At 34.4% G+C, this 21,808-nt stretch overlaps 2 protein-coding genes across 5 annotated transcripts in view; one reads left to right on the top strand and one right to left on the bottom strand.

Annotated features, from left to right (window-relative positions):
- The window catches only part of LOC122418072 (extracellular sulfatase SULF-1 homolog), a 192,542-nt gene that overhangs the window by 58,255 nt on the left and 112,479 nt on the right, over positions 1-21,808 (bottom strand). The window contains exons 1-2 of one of the 3 annotated variants that reach the window (XM_043432086.1): positions 13,065-13,342; positions 12,492-12,946 (exon numbers count right to left, since the gene is read on the bottom strand). The exons of 1 other annotated variant lie outside the window; for it this stretch is intronic. Coding sequence is in view for 1 of the 2 variants with exons in the window: in XM_043432087.1 (XP_043288022.1) it covers positions 12,497-12,943 (447 nt within the window). In the remaining variant the exon portion in view is untranslated. Of the gene's footprint in view, positions 1-11,439; positions 12,244-12,491; positions 13,354-21,808 lie in introns of those variants that run through there. One more of the 3 variants, XM_043432087.1, reaches the window with a different exon arrangement.
- LOC122418073 (transcription termination factor 4, mitochondrial-like) lies at positions 1,031-2,941 on the top strand. 2 transcript variants are annotated; one of them, XM_043432090.1, is made up of 3 exons: positions 1,031-1,319; positions 1,438-1,892; positions 2,141-2,941. In XM_043432090.1, exon 2 carries the CDS (start codon positions 1,441-1,443, stop codon positions 1,885-1,887), a length of 447 nt encoding a protein of 148 aa, XP_043288025.1. In that variant the 5' UTR covers positions 1,031-1,319; positions 1,438-1,440; the 3' UTR covers positions 1,888-1,892; positions 2,141-2,941. The 2 variants fall into 2 exon arrangements, with proteins under 2 accessions (XP_043288025.1, XP_043288024.1); XM_043432089.1 differs by having other exon boundaries at positions 1,031-1,892.

Raw genomic sequence — 21,808 nt, 5'->3', positions numbered from 1 at the left:
TTATGCATGGAAGGACATTGACGATGTATGGGACAGACTTGCTAAAGAATGGCGTATCGATGAGGATTTCATGCGTTATCGCCGATGTCGAAAACACCATCAAATAACGGATACCGATGAATTCGATGGACCTATACCGTTAATCATAAATTGTCTCAAATGTCAATTTTTTTCTGAAAATCTGTATGATGAATAAAATATTTACATGTTTTCAAAATGTTTCCAAGTTTTTTTGAAATCTAACAATACTGCTTATAAAAAGAGATAAATATCAATTACTGATTAAGAAAGAAAATGACTCATCTTCATCTTCAAATATGACGTACTATAGTTCAGTCATGAGTCGCACTATAGAACAACGTAGCAGCGATAGTTCGAGCATGCTTGCAACATGATGCTCTGTGGAGTTAACCACGTGGAGAAAAAATAATTATTTATATTTTTCTGGGTTATCTAGTGACGCAAATATGTATAATCAAGTTTGCTCTATGATCCAAGAAAAAGTTTTGTATTATTACCTGCTTATTCAAATACGTTTATAACACATATTTTTCCGTAGTGGTGCGTCTTATCTCCTGTAACCTGATCTTCTTTTGCGTGATTCAGTGATGAGAGACCCACGAAATATGCATTACGCAATTATTAGTACTAATTGTTTAATATAATGTTTTATGCGAAGTACCCTTTATAAAAAATTTGTTGCATATGAATTTGTAAATAGTTATAATATTTGATAAAAAAAAGCTATGGAAATGCATCTGAACTTTAAATGATTATATATTGAATATTCTTACTGATCCATACTTTTGTAGAAACTTCAAGAACCATCTATCGTTAAGAAAATGTTCTATTATAAAAAATATCATTTTTTCCATTTGAAAACAATTTTTGATTGTGAGTATTCTATCACTTTTATCATTGAAAACATAATATACATTGTTTGTTCATATAATTTTTTACTTTGAATATTATTTTGAAATTTATTTATTAGAATGTTCTCGAGATTCTTATAGAAGTATATGAAGAGATTTCTAGAATTATTCAAACAATTTTGAAAACTATCTAAAGTAACCTATCATTTTACTTGATTCAAAGAAAACATTTTGTAAAGAAGTCTGTATATTTGTATTATAAACCAATGTAATGTTATAATTAATTTTTAAAAGAATTTATCGAGAATTTATATAAGTCGTATTTAAATCTTTCCCGAATCTATAAACATAAACATTTGAGCCTATATAAAACGACGCATCGACGAGTTGGACCCATCAATCGCTGAGAGTCACCGAACAATCCACGTCATCAATAAATCAAATTTCGTGAGTAATTTTTTAAAAGTCTTCCAACGTTAATTGTGCGGATTGTTAACTAAAAAATCATAAAAAGTGAAGTGTAAGAATATTCCATAATTATATTTTTTATTCGAATTTCTTAAAGATCATGCAATCGTCAACCAACACCATAACGGTTTCGATCAACATATCGAAACCGTGGCTTTCGGCGTGCCCAAGAATGCTTTTGGAGAGTATCCTACGACGGGCGCTACGGCCATACATCGTAGCAGATAACGATGTTTCTGTGAAAATCGCTGGGATTGAGGCCCAATTGATCGAAGGATATCACGGTGAATTTTGGTTTGTACCAAATAATTTCCTCAACGAGGAAAACGATGATGACGACGTCATCGTAGTCAACAACGAAGACAGCGACGAAGACGATGATGACGACGACATCGTAGTCAACAACGAAGACGGCAACGACAATGTCATCGTAGTCAATGACGAAGACGATGATGACGACGTCATCGTAGTCAATAACGAAGACGACGACGAAGGAATCGTGGTCAACGGTGAAGACAACAACGACGACGTAGTTGTACTCAATTAATAATGGTGAGTAATTACATTTTTTTAAATTAAACTTCTGTCTGCAAACGTTTTTTTTTTCACACCTCATGTCTCTAAAACGTGGGTGGACCGTTTGCGTTTCATTCATTATTTCGCGAAAATTCAATTTTTTCATAATTTTTTCTATTCAACTGTCAACGAGTCAATGTTCTTGCTCAGACACGAACGGTTAAGAATTATAATTTCAATAAATTTTTCTAGAAATTAATGTATGTTTATGTTTTTTTGTTCAGTATTATCAACTGCGGATGGCTCGTACCACGATCGTCATTATCATCATGATCATGATTATGATGATCATCATCATCGTCATTCACAGAATCATCGAGAAAAAAATAAATATAAATGTTATTACAGAGTAATTTCTATTACAGAGTATTTTCTTGAATAAACGAACGATTTATAATTTCTTACGTTTTCTTTATTTTCCGCTGACCTGCCTCACTGTGGCTGTTCGATTGACGATACGTTTCACATTCTGACTCAGGAAATAATCATAACTAAAATATATCTAATTTCGAAACCTGATAAAATTCGAATGTGTTGGAATTGAAGAAGTAAAAAATTTTTCTCTCCAAATTTTTCAAAAATCCCATCGTTTTACAGTAATCTCAATCAATGTACTCGAGATTCCGCTGAAAAATATAAATGAATATATCGAAAAATCGAGGAGACAAAATGTTTTATCTCAACTCGCGACCCAGTTGAAAAATCAAGCGATTCAAAATACCAACGTTTTTCCAAAACGATGTAGCACCCGTAATAAAAGTCGTAGAGACTTTTCAAATACACCAAAGTAAAGCTAAATGCCTTCTCCTCAAAATACGCCTTGTTGCATTGAAATATCTAAACCAGCGGCGCAATAGTACTAAAAAGAATATGAGAACTTTATCGAAAACTTTTCCCCGGTAATATATGAGGCATTCCATGCGGTTTCGAACAGTCAAAAAGTTGACTTCTAACAATTAAAATTTTGTCAAATTTCTTAATTATATGAAAAAGAGACGTGTACATTCTTTCAGAATTTTTCGATCCCATTTTTCGAGTTTTTCAACTTTTGAAAATTTTCTAAATACCTTTATATTCAAGAGACTCGGTAGAGTCTCGGGACAAGTACATTGACAGCCCTGTCGTCTGCTGGCCCGAGGCTCTCGCCGAGACTATACTTTCTCTGAATAAAACGATTCGCGGTGGTGGGGGTAAAATTGGCATGTGATTTTCTTTAATTGCGAAGCCTATGAGTTATGTACGACTTTGAAAATTGAACTTTCAGCTAATTAAGAAATTCTCTTTCGATTGCGTCCAAAATCAATACGATCGGTGGTGTAATTGCTGAGAAAAAACTTTGCACGGGCTCAAGATTATGCAAAAGTTACTAACACATCTATGGATTTACTGTGTCTGTACAGAACACCATCAAAGGCCTCTTGATGCCAGCTATAACCCATTTCTATGGAAGCTCGGGTCCCGGGATCCCGGCTACAGAAATAATGAGTTGTGATTGGTCAGGACACTTGCTGTACCGTTCCAGCGGAATACAGTTTATGAATATATATACAAGACCATCAGTCAGCCGTCAGTTATTGATGTTATAACAAACAGATTTTCGACATTACGAAGTGCGGGGTGACAAAAAAATATTTTTCATCTAATAAAGTGTTAAATATGTATTTATTTTATTAAAAATAGTGGTATGTGGTGTCATACAGTATTACGAAAACCAGACATATAGTGACTTTGACGTGATATATAGTACATCGCCATCTGTCAGTTTTTGATGGCATGAGCAAATTAATAGCAACAGCGATCTGAATGATAAAATTTCGGAGAAATAGTGCGAGCTGTATGAATTCGATTCAAAATTCTTATATGACTATAAAAAAAAAATGTTATGTAAGTTTTGTGAAAACCATGTGGGTTAGTTTACGCTCATCGCAATCGGTTCGCGAGTGTTTGTTATATCGAACATATATTAGTATTGGGAAATTTCTCCTTGTACAAATTCTTTGATTTTACGTTTATTTATGACATAATTTTGTTGCAATCCTGGTTCTGGTTCTTCAAAAATTTTCAACGGGAGTTATGTGAGAAAAATAAACTTTCGCTCATTATATAACCTCTCAAACGTTCTTTCCAAACAGAAATTTCATGTTGTGTAATTACATTATAGAAAAAATATGCGTGATTGTATGTAAATGAAAGCAAATAAATGTTGAAAAACTTCGGTCAAGTAAAAGTGTCTAATTCAATGTATTGCTGTCATATTTTCTTTCATTTCGTTTGGCCGTGTTCACCAGGCCCTTTTTCCCACCTCCTTAGCTTACAGTGTATCCATACCAATTTCTATTCATTTTCTAGACAATTCGAGTGACATTCGTATTTCTATTTCCTCATATTGATGTCAATAAATTGGAAAATTCATAACAAAAAGTTTTCATGATTGCTTGTTTACAAACACGAGTTTTAAAAAATCTTTGGGCCATGTAAATACATAGATATTCACTTGAATTGTTGCATGATGAATTTGGAAATTCATTTCAATAAGTCATTGGTTACTTATTTTTCGTGATATCAAAATTTGTATCTTCCAAATGCAATGAACACATCTTAAGTTTGACAACATGATGAAGCGACACGTATATTGAGTATTTCCAGACCATGTTTACGATTGACATTATGGATTAAAAAATTCATGTGTGTGAGTCTACGCCTGATCATTTCTGGATGTGATCAAATATTTTGTCTGTGTATAACCATGGAGACATAATAAATTACACTATTTGATTTACTTCAACATGCAGCGTATGTGTCACTTTATTTATTGAATATGCCATAATAAGTTTCAAAAATGTGGTTCGGGTAATTTTAAAGTTTTTTGCCCCATAGCACCAAAGTTTGTATTACTGGTACGCAGCGAATACCTATGAACTTTGATATTCCTGCGAAGCGGTAGGTGTGCCAATCTTTTCACTTTTTGGTTCCAACTGTAATATATGAATGAGATACATGAAACAATTATGCGTTCTGTTCACTTTCAAGTGCGCTGTCTTTTTTCCTTTTAGATTTGGCATAATAAATTTTATGAATCGGTGGTAATTTTTTCTGTCTGTACCAAAATTTAGATGAATAAATCGCAGCGAATACTTGCAAATTTGGAAAATTCTGTGTATTGACATGCATGCCAGGTATTAGTACTTCCTTTTTTTGATTATGGAATATGGATATCTACAAATAATAAAAATTATACATGAATTATAGGATTTGGAAATGGTTTATAAATAATAATCAATAATAAAAAATAATGATGAATGATACAAAAAGTCAGCGATGGCCTGTTTATGAATGGCATAAGAAGTTATGTTTTCAAAATGCAATGCTCATATTAAAAAGTAAGCAATTCTGTTGGTCTTGACGCACTTCATACTTTTTCTTTTGTCCGGTTGAACCTTGGTGGCTACATGCAGAGTTTGAAAATTTTGTGCATCGACGTAGGTGCGTCAACTTTCTATCTCTGGGAATGATAATACGAATGGAAAAGATTGCTTCAAAAAGTCCTTGGAAGCACGTTTTTTAATGAAATAAAAATAACTGGCATTAGAATTCATTAAACATATGTGAAAATTGCGAATTCTGGTGGACTTGGTGAACATTATATATATTTTTTTCTTTCTCCTTCTGTCAAATTTGAAGGAAAATCAATCCAAAAATTCGTTTCATGGAAAAATCTTCATGTTTTCTTTATTCACAATGATTTCATCAAAACAGATGAAAACAAAATTTATAAATGAAGGGGGAAAATTCCACAATGATACAAAATATTGAAAAACCTTACGGAATATGATTTTAATCCCACAAAATTATAGACACGTTCGAAATGGTTGAAAAATTGAGGATATCACTTCAAACATTCGAAGAATATCAAACTGTTATAAATTGTACAAAACTTAAAGAAAATCATTGGAGAAAGGAGAATTATTTTTAAATATCACAATAGAAACATTGGAGAACTTGAGAAAATCTTATTTAAGAATATTTTTTGTGGTTTAGAACTACCACAGAAAAAAGATTTGATATCAAGCCGTAAAAATCCTTTCTCGGAGAAAAAAAAATTTGGACAATTACATTGATGATCGCTCGTTTTCGCATTATACCACAAAAAATGTAAACAAAACTTCTTAAATTACACAACAAAAATGATTTCGAACCGTAAGAAAGTATCAAATATATTACAATCCTACAGCATTAGTGTATAATGTTCTTCACTAGTATACTGATTGTGCGGTATCAGTCTTTTTTCAACGAATCAGATGTTACAAGCCAAAATCATATCTCGGCCTCCACCCCGCTTTCCACCGTGCTCTTGGGTTCCTAATTGACAAAACATATTAGAGTACAAGGAAAAAAATCGCTGAAGTCCAACAACAGACCTGTGACGAAATATTTCCAGTACAATTTTGACGAAAAATAGGTCTTTTTTCGTGAAAACCAACGTTATAAGCCGAAAATTATATCTCGGCCTCCAACCCGCTTTCCACCATGCTCTTTGGTTCTTAATTGACAAAACACATTAGAATACAAGGAAAAAAATCGCCAAAGTAGCACAATTTTGACGAAAAATAGGTCGTTTTTCGTGGAAACCAACGTTATAAGCAGTAAATCGTAAATAATTCATAGCAATTTAAATTAAAATTATATATTCATTAAAACATAAATAAGGAACTTTCGAGAAAAAAGACGTGATATCAAACCATAAACTTCCCCTAGGGAAAAAAAGGTTGGGACAAGTACATTGATGGTATCGTGTTTGCTGATAATTCCATCCATAAAAAAAAACTTGGAAATCGATGCCTCATTCTTCTTATTTGATTCGAACAGCTAAATCAATTGAAAAAAATTCCATCTAATTTACGTGCAGCATTAAAATTTATTATATCAATTCGAGGCCAAGTATTTTCTAATGAATTGAAAAAAGTTACCACTTGAGTTACGTGCAGCACTAAAATTTATGATATCAATCAGTGGACAAGTATTTTATTAGTAACTCCAAATTTTGACATTATTAAATTGTTCTAAGAAGCTTTTAAATCCAAAAAAAATCACATGAAAGCTAGTCATTCGTTACTCTATGGTAGCAAAGACTTATAAGAAAATCGATTTTTCTCAGACTTTCAGGATCCTTGGTATTATTCACAAAATTCAACGTCGATTGGATCGATACAAATTATGTTTAAATAAGTGTTAAAAGTACTTGTCCGGCCCATCACTATTCATTCAATAAAAAATCAATCATAAAAAAACGAAATTGTATGGCAGAATCTGGTTAAAAATTTGTTGAAATGCGATTCATTATTAGTTTAATGCTTTTAATAATAGTATAGGTTAGTTCTTATTCCGTATGGAATTCGTTCGCTGGAAGAATAAGTAGGAAGTAAAAATTGACATCATTGAATATAAACTGGAGAGTTATTTTGGAAGCTTGAACATATATATTATGTACAATTTGTTTCATTTATCGATGCAGAATAAAATCCCTCGTATATTGCGGAATAATTTGTTTCCGTTTTTTATTGAATTAGTGCAACTAAGTAAAAATTACTTGAAGATAATTCTCTCAATTCCCTCTGCATGAATACTTGTGACTTGTGAACCATCAGTTCTAGACAAGCCCTGATTTTTATTTGGATAAACAAATTAAACGGAAAGTGATGGGCCGGACAAGTACTTTTAACACTTATTTAAACATAATTTGTATCGATCCAATCGACGTTGAATTTTGTGAATAATACCAAGGATCCTGAAAGTCTGAGAAAAATCGATTTTCTTATAAGTCTTTGCTACCATAGAGTAACGAATGACTAGCTTTCATGTGATTTTTTTTGGATTTAAAAGCTTCTTAGAACAATTTAATAATGTCAAAATTTGGAGTTACTAATAAAATACTTGTCCACTGATTGATATCATAAATTTTAGTGCTGCACGTAACTCAAGTGGTAACTTTTTTCAATTCATTAGAAAATACTTGGCCTCGAATTGATATAATAAATTTTAATGCTGCACGTAAATTAGATGGAATTTTTTTCAATTGATTTAGCTGTTCGAATCAAATAAGAAGAATGAGGCATCGATTTCCAAGTTTTTTTTTATGGATGGAATTATCAGCAAACACGATACCATCAATGTACTTGTCCCAACCTTTTTTTCCCTAGGGTTCTGAAAGTTTACGATCAAACCGAAAAATGTTTCAGACAGAAAAGTTGTAGTTTTACGTATATTTTGTGAAAAAATTTTTGTTTGATTTTTTTCGAGTTTAAAAAATGACTATTTTCATCAAAAATAGACGAATTTGAAGATTATAAAAAATGTTTATTTGATCACCACGATTCGATAAAACATCAATATTTAATTCAGAGCCAGAAACATGAGGTTTATACCATAAAACAGAAAAAATTAGCTTTGAGCTGGCAAGATGATAAGAGAATTCTGTTACCTGACACAACGGACACTGTACCATACGGTTATAAGAAAAAATAAAAAACTCATTTTTGTATGTGTGTGTGTGTGTGTGTATTTATTCAACAAACCTCAATTTTCACCCCTTGGCAGATCGGGGGTGAACACGACTCCATAGTTCTCGAAAAATCCCAACTCAATTTATCAACGTTCAAAGTAGAAATTTTTGGTTGAAAAAAATTTGCAAAAAAAACCTGATAAAATTCGAATGTGTTGGAATTGAAGATGTAAAAAATTTTTCTCTCCAAATTTTTCAAAAACCCCATCGTTTTACAGTAATCTCAATCAATGTACTCGAGATTCCGCTGAAAAATATAAATGAATATATCGAAAAATCGAGGAGACAAAATGTTTTATCTCAACTCGCGACCCAGTTGAAAAATCAAGCGATTCAAAATACCAACGTTTTTCCAAAACGATGTAGCACCCGTAATAAAAGTCGTAGAGACTTTTCAAATACACCAAAGTAAAGCTAAATGCCTTCTCCTCAAAATACGCCTTGTTGCATTGAAATATTTAAACCAGCGGCGCAATAGTACTAAAAAGAACATGAGAACTTTATCGAAAACTTTTCCCCGGTAATATATGAGACATTCCATGCGGTTTCGAACAGTCAAAAAGTTGACTTCTCCTAACAATTAAAATTTTGTCAAATTTCTTAATTATATGAAAAAGAGACGTGTACATTCTTTCAGAATTTTTCGATCCCATTTTTCGAGTTTTTCAACTTTTGAAAATTTTCTAAATACCTTTATATTCTGAAAGTTTACGTTCAAACAGAAAAATGTTTCAGACAGAAAAGTTGTAGTTTTACGTATATTTTGTGAAAAAATTTTTGTTTGATTTTTTTCGAGTTTAAAAAATGACTATTTTCATCAAAAATAGACGAAAATAATTTTTTGTCATTTTGAGATTGTAAAAAATTGGGGTGGTCCATTTGATATGGAATACCCCATTTAAGTTCTCGCTGTCATATTGTAAAGAGAAGTGATTCAATAATTACATAAAAATTTCTCGTTAAACTGTAATTATCGCGATCACCCCTGATCATGATTACAGAGTATTTTCTTGAATAAACGAACGATTTATAATTTCTTACGTTTTCTTTATTTTACGCTGACCTGCCTCACTCTCACGAAATACAGTTCTCGCACGTGCATCACTTTTTGCTATCCTTGATTATTTCGCGTCACTCGGCGATCCAGAAAAATATAAATAATTATTTTTTCTCCACGTGGCTGGCTCCGCAGAGCATTGTGTTACAAGCAGGCTCGAACTATCGCGAATATGTCGTGCTATAGTGCGGCTCAGAACCATCGTATATCATATTTGAAAGACGAAGATGAGTTATTTTCTTTCTTAACCCATTAACACCCAAGCACCCCGATTTTTTACCAATCTTTCATCACGATTATTTTTTAAGTTAACGGTGTTGAAAAAATGTTGTTTTCAGATATATTAACGTAGAATTTTATGCTCTTTCAGAATACAGGCTCAAAATTCTGATCAGACATGAAGGAAAAAATATGGCTGATTAAAACATGAAAAACATGAACATTTTTGAAAAAAACTTTTTTTGTATTTTTTTGCAATATTACCGCAAAGAATTCGTACTGTAATCATGATCAGGGGGTGATCGCGATAATTACAGTTTAACGAGAAATTTTTATGTAATTATTGAATCACTTCTCTTTACAATATGACAGCGAGAACTTAAATGGGGTATTCCATATCAAATGGACCACCCCAATTTTTTACAATCTCAAAATGACAAAAAATTATTTTCGTCTATTTTTGATGAAAATAGTCATTTTTTAAACTCGAAAAAAATCAAACAAAAATTTTTTCACAAAATATACGTAAAACTACAACTTTTCTGTCTGAAACATTTTTCTGTTTGAACGTAAACTTTCAGAATATAAAGGTATTTAGAAAATTTTCAAAAGTTGAAAAACTCGAAAAATGGGATCGAAAAATTCTGAAAGAATGTACACGTCTCTTTTTCATATAATTAAGAAATTTGACAAAATTTTAATTGTTAAGAGAAGTCAACTTTTTGACTGTTCGAAACCGCATGGAATGCCTCATATATTACCGGGGAAAAGTTTTCGATAACGTTCTCATGTTCTTTTTAGTACTATTGCGCCGCTGGTTTAAATATTTCAATGCAACAAGGCGTATTTTGAGGAGAAGGCATTTAGCTTTACTTTGGTGTATTTGAAAAGTCTCTACGACTTTTATTACGGGTGCTACATCGTTTTGGAAAAACGTTGGTATTTTGAATCGCTTGATTTTTCAACTGGGTCGCGAGTTGAGATAAAACATTTTGTCTCCTCGATTTTTCGATATATTCATTTATATTTTTCAGCGGAATCTCGAGTACATTGATTGAGATTACTGTAAAACGATGGGGTTTTTGAAAAATTTGGAGAGAAAAATTTTTTACATCTTCAATTCCAACACATTCGAATTTTATCAGGTTTTTTTTGCAAATTTTTTTCAACCAAAAATTTCTACTTTGAACGTTGATAAATTGAGTTGGGATTTTTCGAGAACTATGGAGTCGTGTTCACCCCCGATCTGCCAAGGGGTGAAAATTGAGGTTTGTTGAATAAATACACACACACACACACACACATACAAAAATGAGTTTTTTATTTTTTCTTATAACCGTATGGTACAGTGTCCGTTGTGTCAGGTAACAGAATTCTCTTATCATCTTGCCAGCTCAAAGCTAATTTTTTCTGTTTTATGGTATAAACCTCATGTTTCTGGCTCTGAATTAAATATTGATGTTTTATCGAATCGTGGTGATCAAATAAACATTTTTTATAATCTTCAAATTCGTCTATTTTTGATGAAAATAGTCATTTTTTAAACTCGAAAAAATCAAACAAAAATTTTTTCACAAAATATACGTAAAACTACAACTTTTCTGTCTGGAACATTTTTCGGTTTGATCGTAAACTTTCAGAATATAAAGGTATTTAGAAAATTTTCAAAAGTTGAAAAACTCGAAAAATGGGATCGAAAAATTCTGAAAGAATGTACACGTCTCTTTTTCATATAATTAAGAAATTTGACAAAATTTTAATTGTTAGAAGTCAACTTTTTGACTGTTCGAAACCGCATGGAATGCCTCATATATTACCGGGGAAAAGTTTTCGATAAAGTTCTCATATTCTTTTTAGTACTATTGCGCCGCTGGTTTAGATATTTCAATGCAACAAGGCGTATTTTGAGGAGAAGGCATTTAGCTTTACTTTGGTGTATTTGAAAAGTCTCTACGACTTTTATTACGGGTGCTACATCGTTTTGGAAAAACGTTGGTATTTTGAATCGCTTGATTTTTCAACTGGGTCGCGAGTTGAGATAAAACATTTTGTCTCCTCGATTTTTCGATATATTCATTTATATTTTTCAGCGGAATCTCGAGTACATTGATTGAGATTACTGTAAAACGATGGGATTTTTGAAAAATTTGGAGAGAAAAATTTTTTACTTCTTCAATTCCAACACATTCGAATTTTATCAGGTTTCGAAATTAGATATATTTTAGTTATGATTATTTCCTGAGTCAGAATGTGAAACGTATCGTCAATCGAACAGCCACAGTGAGGCAGGTCAGCGGAAAATAAAGAAAACGTAAGAAATTATAAATCGTTCGTTTATTCAAGAAAATACTCTGTAATAGAAATTACTCTGTAATAACATTTATATTTATTTTTTTCTCGATGATTCTGTGAATGACGATGATGATGATCATCATAATCATGATCATGATGATAATGACGATCGTGGTACGAGCCATCCGCAGTTGATAATACTGAACAAAAAAACATAAACATACATTAATTTCTAGAAAAATTTATTGAAATTATAATTCTTAACCGTTCGTGTCTGAGCAAGAACATTGACTCGTTGACAGTTGAATAGAAAAAATTATGAAAAAATTGAATTTTCGCGAAATAATGAATGAAACGCAAACGGTCCACCCACGTTTTAGAGACATGAGGTGTGAAAAAAAAAACGTTTGCAGACAGAAGTTTAATTTAAAAAAATGTAATTACTCACCATTATTAATTGAGTACAACTACGTCGTCGTTGTTGTCTTCACCGTTGACCACGATTCCTTCGTCGTCGTCTTCGTTATTGACTACGATGACGTCGTCATCATCGTCTTCGTCATTGACTACGATGACATTGTCGTTGCCGTCTTCGTTGTTGACTACGATGTCGTCGTCATCATCGTCTTCGTCGCTGTCTTCGTTGTTGACTACGATGACGTCGTCATCATCGTTTTCCTCGTTGAGGAAATTATTTGGTACAAACCAAAATTCACCGTGATATCCTTCGATCAATTGGGCCTCAATCCCAGCGATTTTCACAGAAACATCGTTATCTGCTACGATGTATGGCCGTAGCGCCCGTCGTAGGATACTCTCCAAAAGCATTCTTGGGCACGCCGAAAGCCACGGTTTCGATATGTTGATCGAAACCGTTATGGTGTTGGTTGACGATTGCATGATCTTTAAGAAATTCGAATAAAAAATATAATTATGGAATATTCTTACACTTCACTTTTTATGATTTTTTAGTTAACAATCCGCACAATTAACGTTGGAAGACTTTTAAAAAATTACTCACGAAATTTGATTTATTGATGACGTGGATTGTTCGGTGACTCTCAGCGATTGATGGGTCCAACTCGTCGATGCGTCGTTTTATATAGGCTCAAATGTTTATGTTTATAGATTCGGGAAAGATTTAAATACGACTTATATAAATTCTCGATAAATTCTTTTAAAAATTAATTATAACATTACATTGGTTTATAATACAAATATACAGACTTCTTTACAAAATGTTTTCTTTGAATCAAGTAAAATGATAGGTTACTTTAGATAGTTTTCAAAATTGTTTGAATAATTCTAGAAATCTCTTCATATACTTCTATAAGAATCTCGAGAACATTCTAATAAATAAATTTCAAAATAATATTCAAAGTAAAAAATTATATGAACAAACAATGTATATTATGTTTTCAATGATAAAAGTGATAGAATACTCACAATCAAAAATTGTTTTCAAATGGAAAAAATGATATTTTTTATAATAGAACATTTTCTTAACGATAGATGGTTCTTGAAGTTTCTACAAAAGTATGGATCAGTAAGAATATTCAATATATAATCATTTAAAGTTCAGATGCATTTCCATAGCTTTTTTTTATCAAATATTATAACTATTTACAAATTCATATGCAACAAATTTTTTATAAAGGGTACTTCGCATAAAACATTATATTAAACAATTAGTACTAATAATTGCGTAATGCATATTTCGTGGGTCTCTCATCACTGAATCACGCAAAAGAAGATCAGGTTACAGGAGATAAGACGCACCACTACGGAAAAATATGTGTTATAAACGTATTTGAATAAGCAGGTAATAATACAAAACTTTTTCTTGGATCATAGAGCAAACTTGATTATACATATTTGCGTCACTAGATAACCCAGAAAAATATAAATAATTATTTTTTCTCCACGTGGTTAACTCCACAGAGCATCATGTTGCAAGCATGCTCGAACTATCGCTGCTACGTTGTTCTATAGTGCGACTCATGACTGAACTATAGTACGTCATATTTGAAGATGAAGATGAGTCATTTTCTTTCTTAATCAGTAATTGATATTTATCTCTTTTTATAAGCAGTATTGTTAGATTTCAAAAAAACTTGGAAACATTTTGAAAACATGTAAATATTTTATTCATCATACAGATTTTCAGAAAAAAATTGACATTTGAGACAATTTATGATTAACGGTATAGGTCCATCGAATTCATCGGTATCCGTTATTTGATGGTGTTTTCGACATCGGCGATAACGCATGAAATCCTCATCGATACGCCATTCTTTAGCAAGTCTGTCCCATACATCGTCAATGTCCTTCCATGCATAAGTTAGAATAAATTCTTGAGGAAGACAAGCGATATCCTCCGTCTTCATTGCTCTCAGACTTCCCAATGTAGCGAAGATTCTTAAGGATCGTGGAAATGATGAATTTTCAACACCATGCTTCAAATACCATTCCTTCAAACGTTGAACATTTTCAAAGGCACAATTGTATTCGCGTACCCCATTGTGATACTTGTAATGCTGATATGTTGGTGCTGGTAATTTTCGCAATGCGGGGCAACCCAAATCCTCCATATTAATGATCAACTTTGAATTTCCTATAATATCGGTGATCCATTGCTTTTTTTCCAATCCTTTCACATAAAGAAAACTCACATTTTTTAAAATAATGTCAAATACGTTCTTCACTTCATCATAAGGAATATCACCGGTATTCCATGGGATACCATGATGGTTGCGTTCACACCACTTATTCTGACTCTTATACTTGGCTGGTAAACTATCCCATTCACATGGAGGCTTAACTAGAAGGCATCCAAACTCCTCGTAAGCTTCCGCACTGGGATAAATTTTAATGACTGCCAGCTCTTTTAATACGAATTTATTGATAGGCATCTTAAAACCTTGCAAATCCAAAATGGCTTCCATTGTTCGGCTTGTTGTTAACGGTATCGCTCAAGTGTTCAGCATAAAGTGACGATAAAGGAAAAATCCCTTTTATAGGATACATCCCCACTCTGACACATAATTTTCCAGAATTTAAAAATCAGGATGACGTCATCAATCAGATTTGGAAATTCTTGGAATGTATTATTATCAGGCTTCCTATTAATTGCGACATCTACGGTTCCAACATTTTTCCAAAATTTTCAGTCGGTAAAACAGGAAAGAGCGTCTCATTTCGAGATGACGTCATCATTCTGGAACATTCGAAATGACGTCATCGTTCCAGAACTTTCGAAATGATCTTGAAATGAAATCATCAATAACGTCATAATTCTGGAATATTCGAAATCATCTGATTGGTCATTTCCGTTGGATCCAGTTCGAATCGTTCCAGAACGTTCGAAATGATGTCGTATCAATCAGTCGGTAAAACAGGAAAAAGAACAGAACGTCTCATAAAATATTTCGTTCAGTCGGTAAAACAGGAAAGAACGTCTCATTTCGAAATGACGTCATCATTCTGGAACATTCGAAATGATGTCATTTTAAAAAATTTTTATTATTTTTTTTAATTTTTTTTTTAAATGACGTCATCGATGACGTCATCATTCTGGAACATTCGAAATGACGTCATCGTTCCAGAACTTTCGAAATGATCTTGAAATGAAATCATCAATAACGTCATAATTCTGGAATATTCGAAATCATCTGATTGGTCATTTCCGTTGGATCCAGTTCGAATCGTTCCAGAACGTTCGAAATGATGTCGTATCAATCAGTCGGTAAAACAGGAAAAAGAACAGAACGTCTCATAGAATATTTCGTTCAGTCGGTAAAACAGGAAAGAACGTCTCATTTCGAAATGACGTCATCATTCTGGAACATTCGAAATGACGTCATTTTAAAAAATTTTTATTATTTTTTTTATTTTTTTTTAAATGACGTCATCGATGACGTCATCATTCTGGAACATTCGAAATGACGTCATCAATGACGTCATCATTCTGGAACATTCGAAATGACGTCATCGAAGGTTCTAGAAGGTTCTAGATGATGACGTCATCGTGACAATGACTCAGCAGAATATCCAGAACCGGTGTTGTATATCTACTATTCAATTTCGGTAAACAAAAATTTACACTTGTCAATGCGGAGTTCTAACTTGTTTGCTACCAGTGTCTCGAGAACGGATTCGAAGATGCGCAAGTTTTGCTCGATAGATTCGGTAGCAATCAAAAAATCATCGAGGTATACGATCACATCGCCTCGGTCTATAAATTTTCGCAAAACATTATTTATCCACCTTTGGAACATTGCCGGCGCAACTTTGAGTCCGAAAGGCATTTTTATATACTCGTATTGGCCTAAAGGGGTAACGAACGCAGTATATCGAATTGATTCTTCCGCGATGTTTATGTGATGGAACCCGTCTTTCAGTTCTAACATTGTAAAATACTGTTTCCCTTGCAAATTGTCAAGCTGGTCCTCTATCGACGGGAGAGGGTAATTATCTCGAGCAGTGATCTTGTTGAGAGCGCGGTAATCAACACACATGCGTGTTTCGCCGTTTTTCTTCCTCACCAACACAATAGGTGAGGCGTATTCCGACTCGCTTGCCCGGATAATTCCTCTCTTTGGGAGCTCGGGACACTGAGGTTTCAGATGGCCTTCCTTTTGGCAATGAAAACATTTCGGTGTCGAACGAGGATCCGTTGTATCTGCGTGCGTGCTTCTACTCGGGCCGACCGACGCTGGTGGTTGCCTTTGCGTGGTCCTGTAGTTATAATCGTGTCTGTTGCCGCCTTTTCCCTCTCCCTTAACTGAGCGAAGCGAGATTTTTTCAAAGGCCTCTAGCATTGAAGTTTTGTTGTCGAATTGTTGCATCCTCGCCTGATCCTGGAGTCGCATGTCTGGGATCCCATCGATAACATAGTCGATTATCTCGTCCTCCGGTACTCCTACTCGATTCGCCAGTATGACCTTGTCGTGATGATAATCACTGAAAGTTTCCCCACTTTTCCATGTTCTGCTCTCGAATTGTCGGCGTAGAGCAACTTTGTTTGGTCGATGATCGAACATTATTCGCATTTCTTCCAATAACTGTTCGAGACTCATCTCGACGTGCTCAGGTTTTGAGTGGAACCAATCGAGGGCCTTGCCCTTGAGCCTCGATCCCGCCAAAATTCTACTCGCGCAGTCGTCCAGGTCGTATGAGGTTTTCAGTAATTGTAACTGCTTTACCCAGTTCGAAAAGGTGCTTTGGGTTCCATTGAACTCGCTCAGGAGATCCGAAAGGACTTTGATGTTTGTTTTTGATTGTCTTTCGACAGTTGCCGGGGATGTGCTCCCCCGCAGTAGTTCGAGTTCGCGTCGTGCTAGCTCGAGTTCACGTTCCATGAGATCACGCTCTCGCCTTAATAAATCGATCTCCCTTTGAGTATTTATCGCTGGTTCAGGGCATGGAAGGTCATTTCGTGATGATGGTTCGCCTGATGGGCTCGACGATTCCTCAAAATCCTGTCTCCACTCACCACTTGGATCATTCTCTTGTAATCGAGCGATTAGTTCGATTTTTGTACCGGTGGAAGGGAGTCCTCGTTCCTGAAGCTTCGCTTTCAGTTGGAGAACCGTAAAGTCTCCCGGTTCCTTCATAATATGTTGTTATCGAAAACTCAGCGCTTGAGCGAACAGCTACTGCCCACAGCGTTCACAGCTACGCACACTGACTATCGCCGTATATTCCTGTGAGTCACTACACTCTTACAGCAAGTTCGATATGTCCTAATCGGCCGCGCCTATTCGCGATTCGTTTGAGATTGTGTGCTCCTTATTATCTGTCTCTCTCTTTCGCTCTCCGAGCGAGGGTCAAAATAAACCGAGTCTCCGAAAGTACGTAAACAGCACCACATAAATCACGCCCGGATCACGTGGTTTCGAATTTGTCGGTTAGTCGTCACGTTTTAAAATAATTTAACTCTGATGAAGGTACTTGGCGTTCCGTTCCCAGCCTTCTTTTCACACAAATTAGATCGCTTGAAGAAAGAAATTTTTCTTTTTGCCGACAGTCCGTTCTCAGCTTCGCGATCTTCACGATCCCAATAACGATGTTTCAAATCCTCACCCCCTTTCTCTCAGCCACGTCCGTTAGGCCGGAGTCTCCTCTAGTTCTACAACACCTCGAAAAAAAGAGATGAAACGCGCTTTCGATAATTACCATAAAATTCGGATCAAAGTCGCGAGCGAACTTGCGAGATTACCACGACTATTTCGCTTCGATTTCCCCGAATTCGCACACCGTCGATAATTACGTAATATCGAACCACGTTTTTCACTTTTTTTTTTTTTTTTGACACCACGAGTTTTCCGAGATCCCGACTGAGTATTCTTTCCCTTTTTTTTTTTTTTTTGAGGGGCTTTAGTTGTCTTAATCCCACTTCTGAGATTTGTAAGAGATATTAAGGTCGTAGAAATAAAGAAACTGAGAAACGGGAAAATGGCCGATTTATTTGAGCTTATTCAATATTGGTGATCTCCACACGGGATCTCTGGTCGAACTGTCTCCAAGAATTTACACGGTCGATAATCCGGCCTCGGTCGTCAATACACATACCAAGCATATTTCACACACGCAAAACCACACACGAATACACACACGCACACACATATATACAGCACTCGGTCTCGCTCTGGTCAACTATATACATTTATGCCTATATACCACAGAAAAAAGATTTCATATCAAGCCGTAAAAATCCTCTCTCGGAGAAAAAAAATTTGGACATTTACATTGATGATCGCCCGTTTTCGCATTATACCACAAAAAAATGTAAACAAAACTTCTTAAATCACACAACGAAAATGATTTCGAACCGTAAGGAAATATCAAATATATTACAATCCTACAGCATTCGTGTATAATATTCTTCTCTAGGATACTGATTGTGCGGTATCAGTCTTTTTTCGACGAATCAGATGTTACAAACCAAAATCATATCTCGGCCTCCAATCCGCTTTCCACCATGCTCTTGGGTTCCCAATTGACAAAACATATTAGAGTACAAGGAAAATAATCGCCAAAGTCCAAGGACAGACCTGTGACGAAATATTTCCTGTACAATTTTGACGAAAAATAGGTCTTTTTTCGTGGGAACCAACGTTATAAGCGGAAAATCATATCTCGGCCCGCAACACGTATTTCTCCATACTGTTGGGTTCCTAATGGACAAAACATATAATGGACAAAACAAGGGGAAAAATTGCAAAAGTCCAAGGATAGACGTGTGACGAAATATTTCTAATACAATTTTGACGAAAAATAGGTCTTTTTTCGTGGAAACCAACGTTATAAGCCGAATATTATATTTCGGCCTCCAACCCGCTTTCTACCGGGCTCTTTGGTTCTTAATTGACAAAACATATTCGAGTACAAGGAAAATAATCGCCAAAGTCCAAGGACAGACCTGTGACGAATTATTTCCAGCACAATTTTGACGAAAAATAGGTCTTTTTTCGTGGAAACCAACGTTATAAGCAGTAAATCGTAAATAATTTATAGAAATTTAAATAAAAATTATATAGTCATCAAAACACAAATAAGGAACTTTAAAAAAAAAAAGACGTGATATCAAACCATAAACTTCCTTTAGGGAAAAAAAGGTTGGGACAAGTACAAAGATGGATCAAGTTTGAGAATCTTCAGACCCCACGGAATCGCAAGGTCCCCTCCCTCTCAAACTGAATGGATAGGAAATCACCCTTGAATCTTTGGCCTGAACGGAATCGCACAGTCCCCTCCCTCTCGGCGTGAAATTTGGACTTTTTTAAGGTTATTGGTTCGTTGGAGCTTATCCTCGAGAGTCACTGTTTTCCAGAGTCACTACCTCTGTACTAGAAGCGAGAGCTCATTCAGAAATGAGCTGCCGTTGCTGCTCCGCACGGCCTTTTATACTCGTTCAGACAAAGGAATAATGATCATAATTCATTCTAAAAACTTGAACTGTGATTCGCTTGGAAAATAATCTCGAACCAGAGTTTCGATTGCTAAATTCTGGGATTGGTTCTCCAATTCCCGCTCGAACTGTAATTGGACAAACTAGAGGCTGTTTTCCCTCGCTTTTGTAAAATAAATGATTTTCGTATAAAATCAACTGCTTTTAGCGAACAAAAATTGTATTTTGCATTTTCAAGCTTAAATAAAGCAAGTTTTTCTTTAATCAACGTTAAATGAATAAATTATGATCACTTTCGATCATTATTTCCCCTGGAACCAAATGCTCGCTCGTGACTGGTCATTTCTGTTGGAGCCAGCACGCAATTGGAGTTTTCTGGACAAGTTTTACCTGAACTCTCTTTATTGTCTTTTCGACTGACTTTTTGATTTGTTTTAATTAATTAATTATTGCCTCTTGTAAATTTTGTATTAATTGAGGTGTTGGAACACAAAAGAAATATAATTATGAAAGAAAAGAGTCGATTTCTATGAGGCGATAGCCTTCACGCCGAGCCACGGAGAGTCCCGTCGAGCGGTTGAGTACAAGCTCGCGTGGCGCGTGATTCAAATGTCATTTTGTGTGTAGTGAAAAAGGGAGTGCCGTCTCAATACCTAGGGCAGGAAAATAAGGAAAGTCTCAGATCACATGTAATTGTCGGCCGAGGCGAAGCCGAAGCTGACAAACATGTGGTCTCAGGCTTTACTTTTTCCTGCCCGAGGTGTGTATCCCCTAGGGAAAAAAAGGTTGGGACAAGTACATTGATGGTCTCTTGTTTCTGGATGGCATAGAAAAAAAATTTAGAACCAGGAAAAAAATTCTATAAAAATAATAAACGAAAAATTGAAAGGTTCAAAAAAATTCAACAAAAATAAAAAACAATCGAAAAAATTCTGTAAAGAAAAATAAAAAAATTTCAAAAAAATTCGTAAATATTGAAGACATTGAAAAATGTACTATCCAAGTTACATGTAGTATAAAAATGTATGATATCAATTGGAGGCCAAGTTTTTATTGATAATTTGGAATATTTATCCAACAAATTGAAAACTTTAATGAAATTCATGATAATTATTTTCACGAAAAGAGTTAATGAAAAAAAGTCATAACGGAAGTTACGTGCAGTACTAAAATGTATTATATCAATTCGAGGTCAAGTATTTATCAGTTATTCGAAATATAATCTCCGGCGACAAATGAGCGTTGAGAATCCTTGTCGGGCTCACAACGTTTTATCAAAATTACTAAAAAATTAATGGAAATAAAATCATTAAAAATTCACATGAAAGTCATTCGTTACTTCAACAAGGTACACACTTTAAAGAATCGATTCCCCTCCGACTTTCAGGATCCCCTGGTATTATTCACAACATTCAACTTCGATTGGATCGGTACAAATTATGTTCAAATACGTCTTAAACGTACTTGTCCGGCCCATCACTTTTTATTCAAATTGCTCATTCGAAAACAAATCAAGTTAATGCATGTGTTAATATTAAGAAACAGTAATTCCCGAGAAAATAATTTTCCTTCGAATCGCTCTTGTCAAAATGAAACGAAAATGAAAGATAAAGTTGATTAATCTATTTATATTATATGGTGTCAATTCACAACAAAATCATTTTTCTCCAAATTCCAGGAATCCACGTGTCGTACTCGACTAGTGATATTTTTCAAAATGTGTACGTGACTATAGAAAAAAAAACATTTCATGGCTGAGTAGGTTCGAAAATTTCTAGTAATGTGCCTGGATATTTCTCATTTTCATTGGTTCTTACCGAATGGTATGTGTTCACTGAAGAAAATGAGAAGTG

Source organism: Venturia canescens, chromosome 11, assembly GCF_019457755.1.
Source record: "Venturia canescens isolate UGA chromosome 11, ASM1945775v1, whole genome shotgun sequence".
NCBI classification, from domain to species: domain Eukaryota; kingdom Metazoa; phylum Arthropoda; class Insecta; order Hymenoptera; family Ichneumonidae; genus Venturia; species Venturia canescens.
The sequence above is the reverse complement of the archived record's forward strand: the minus strand, read 5'-3'. Positions and strand labels throughout refer to the sequence as shown.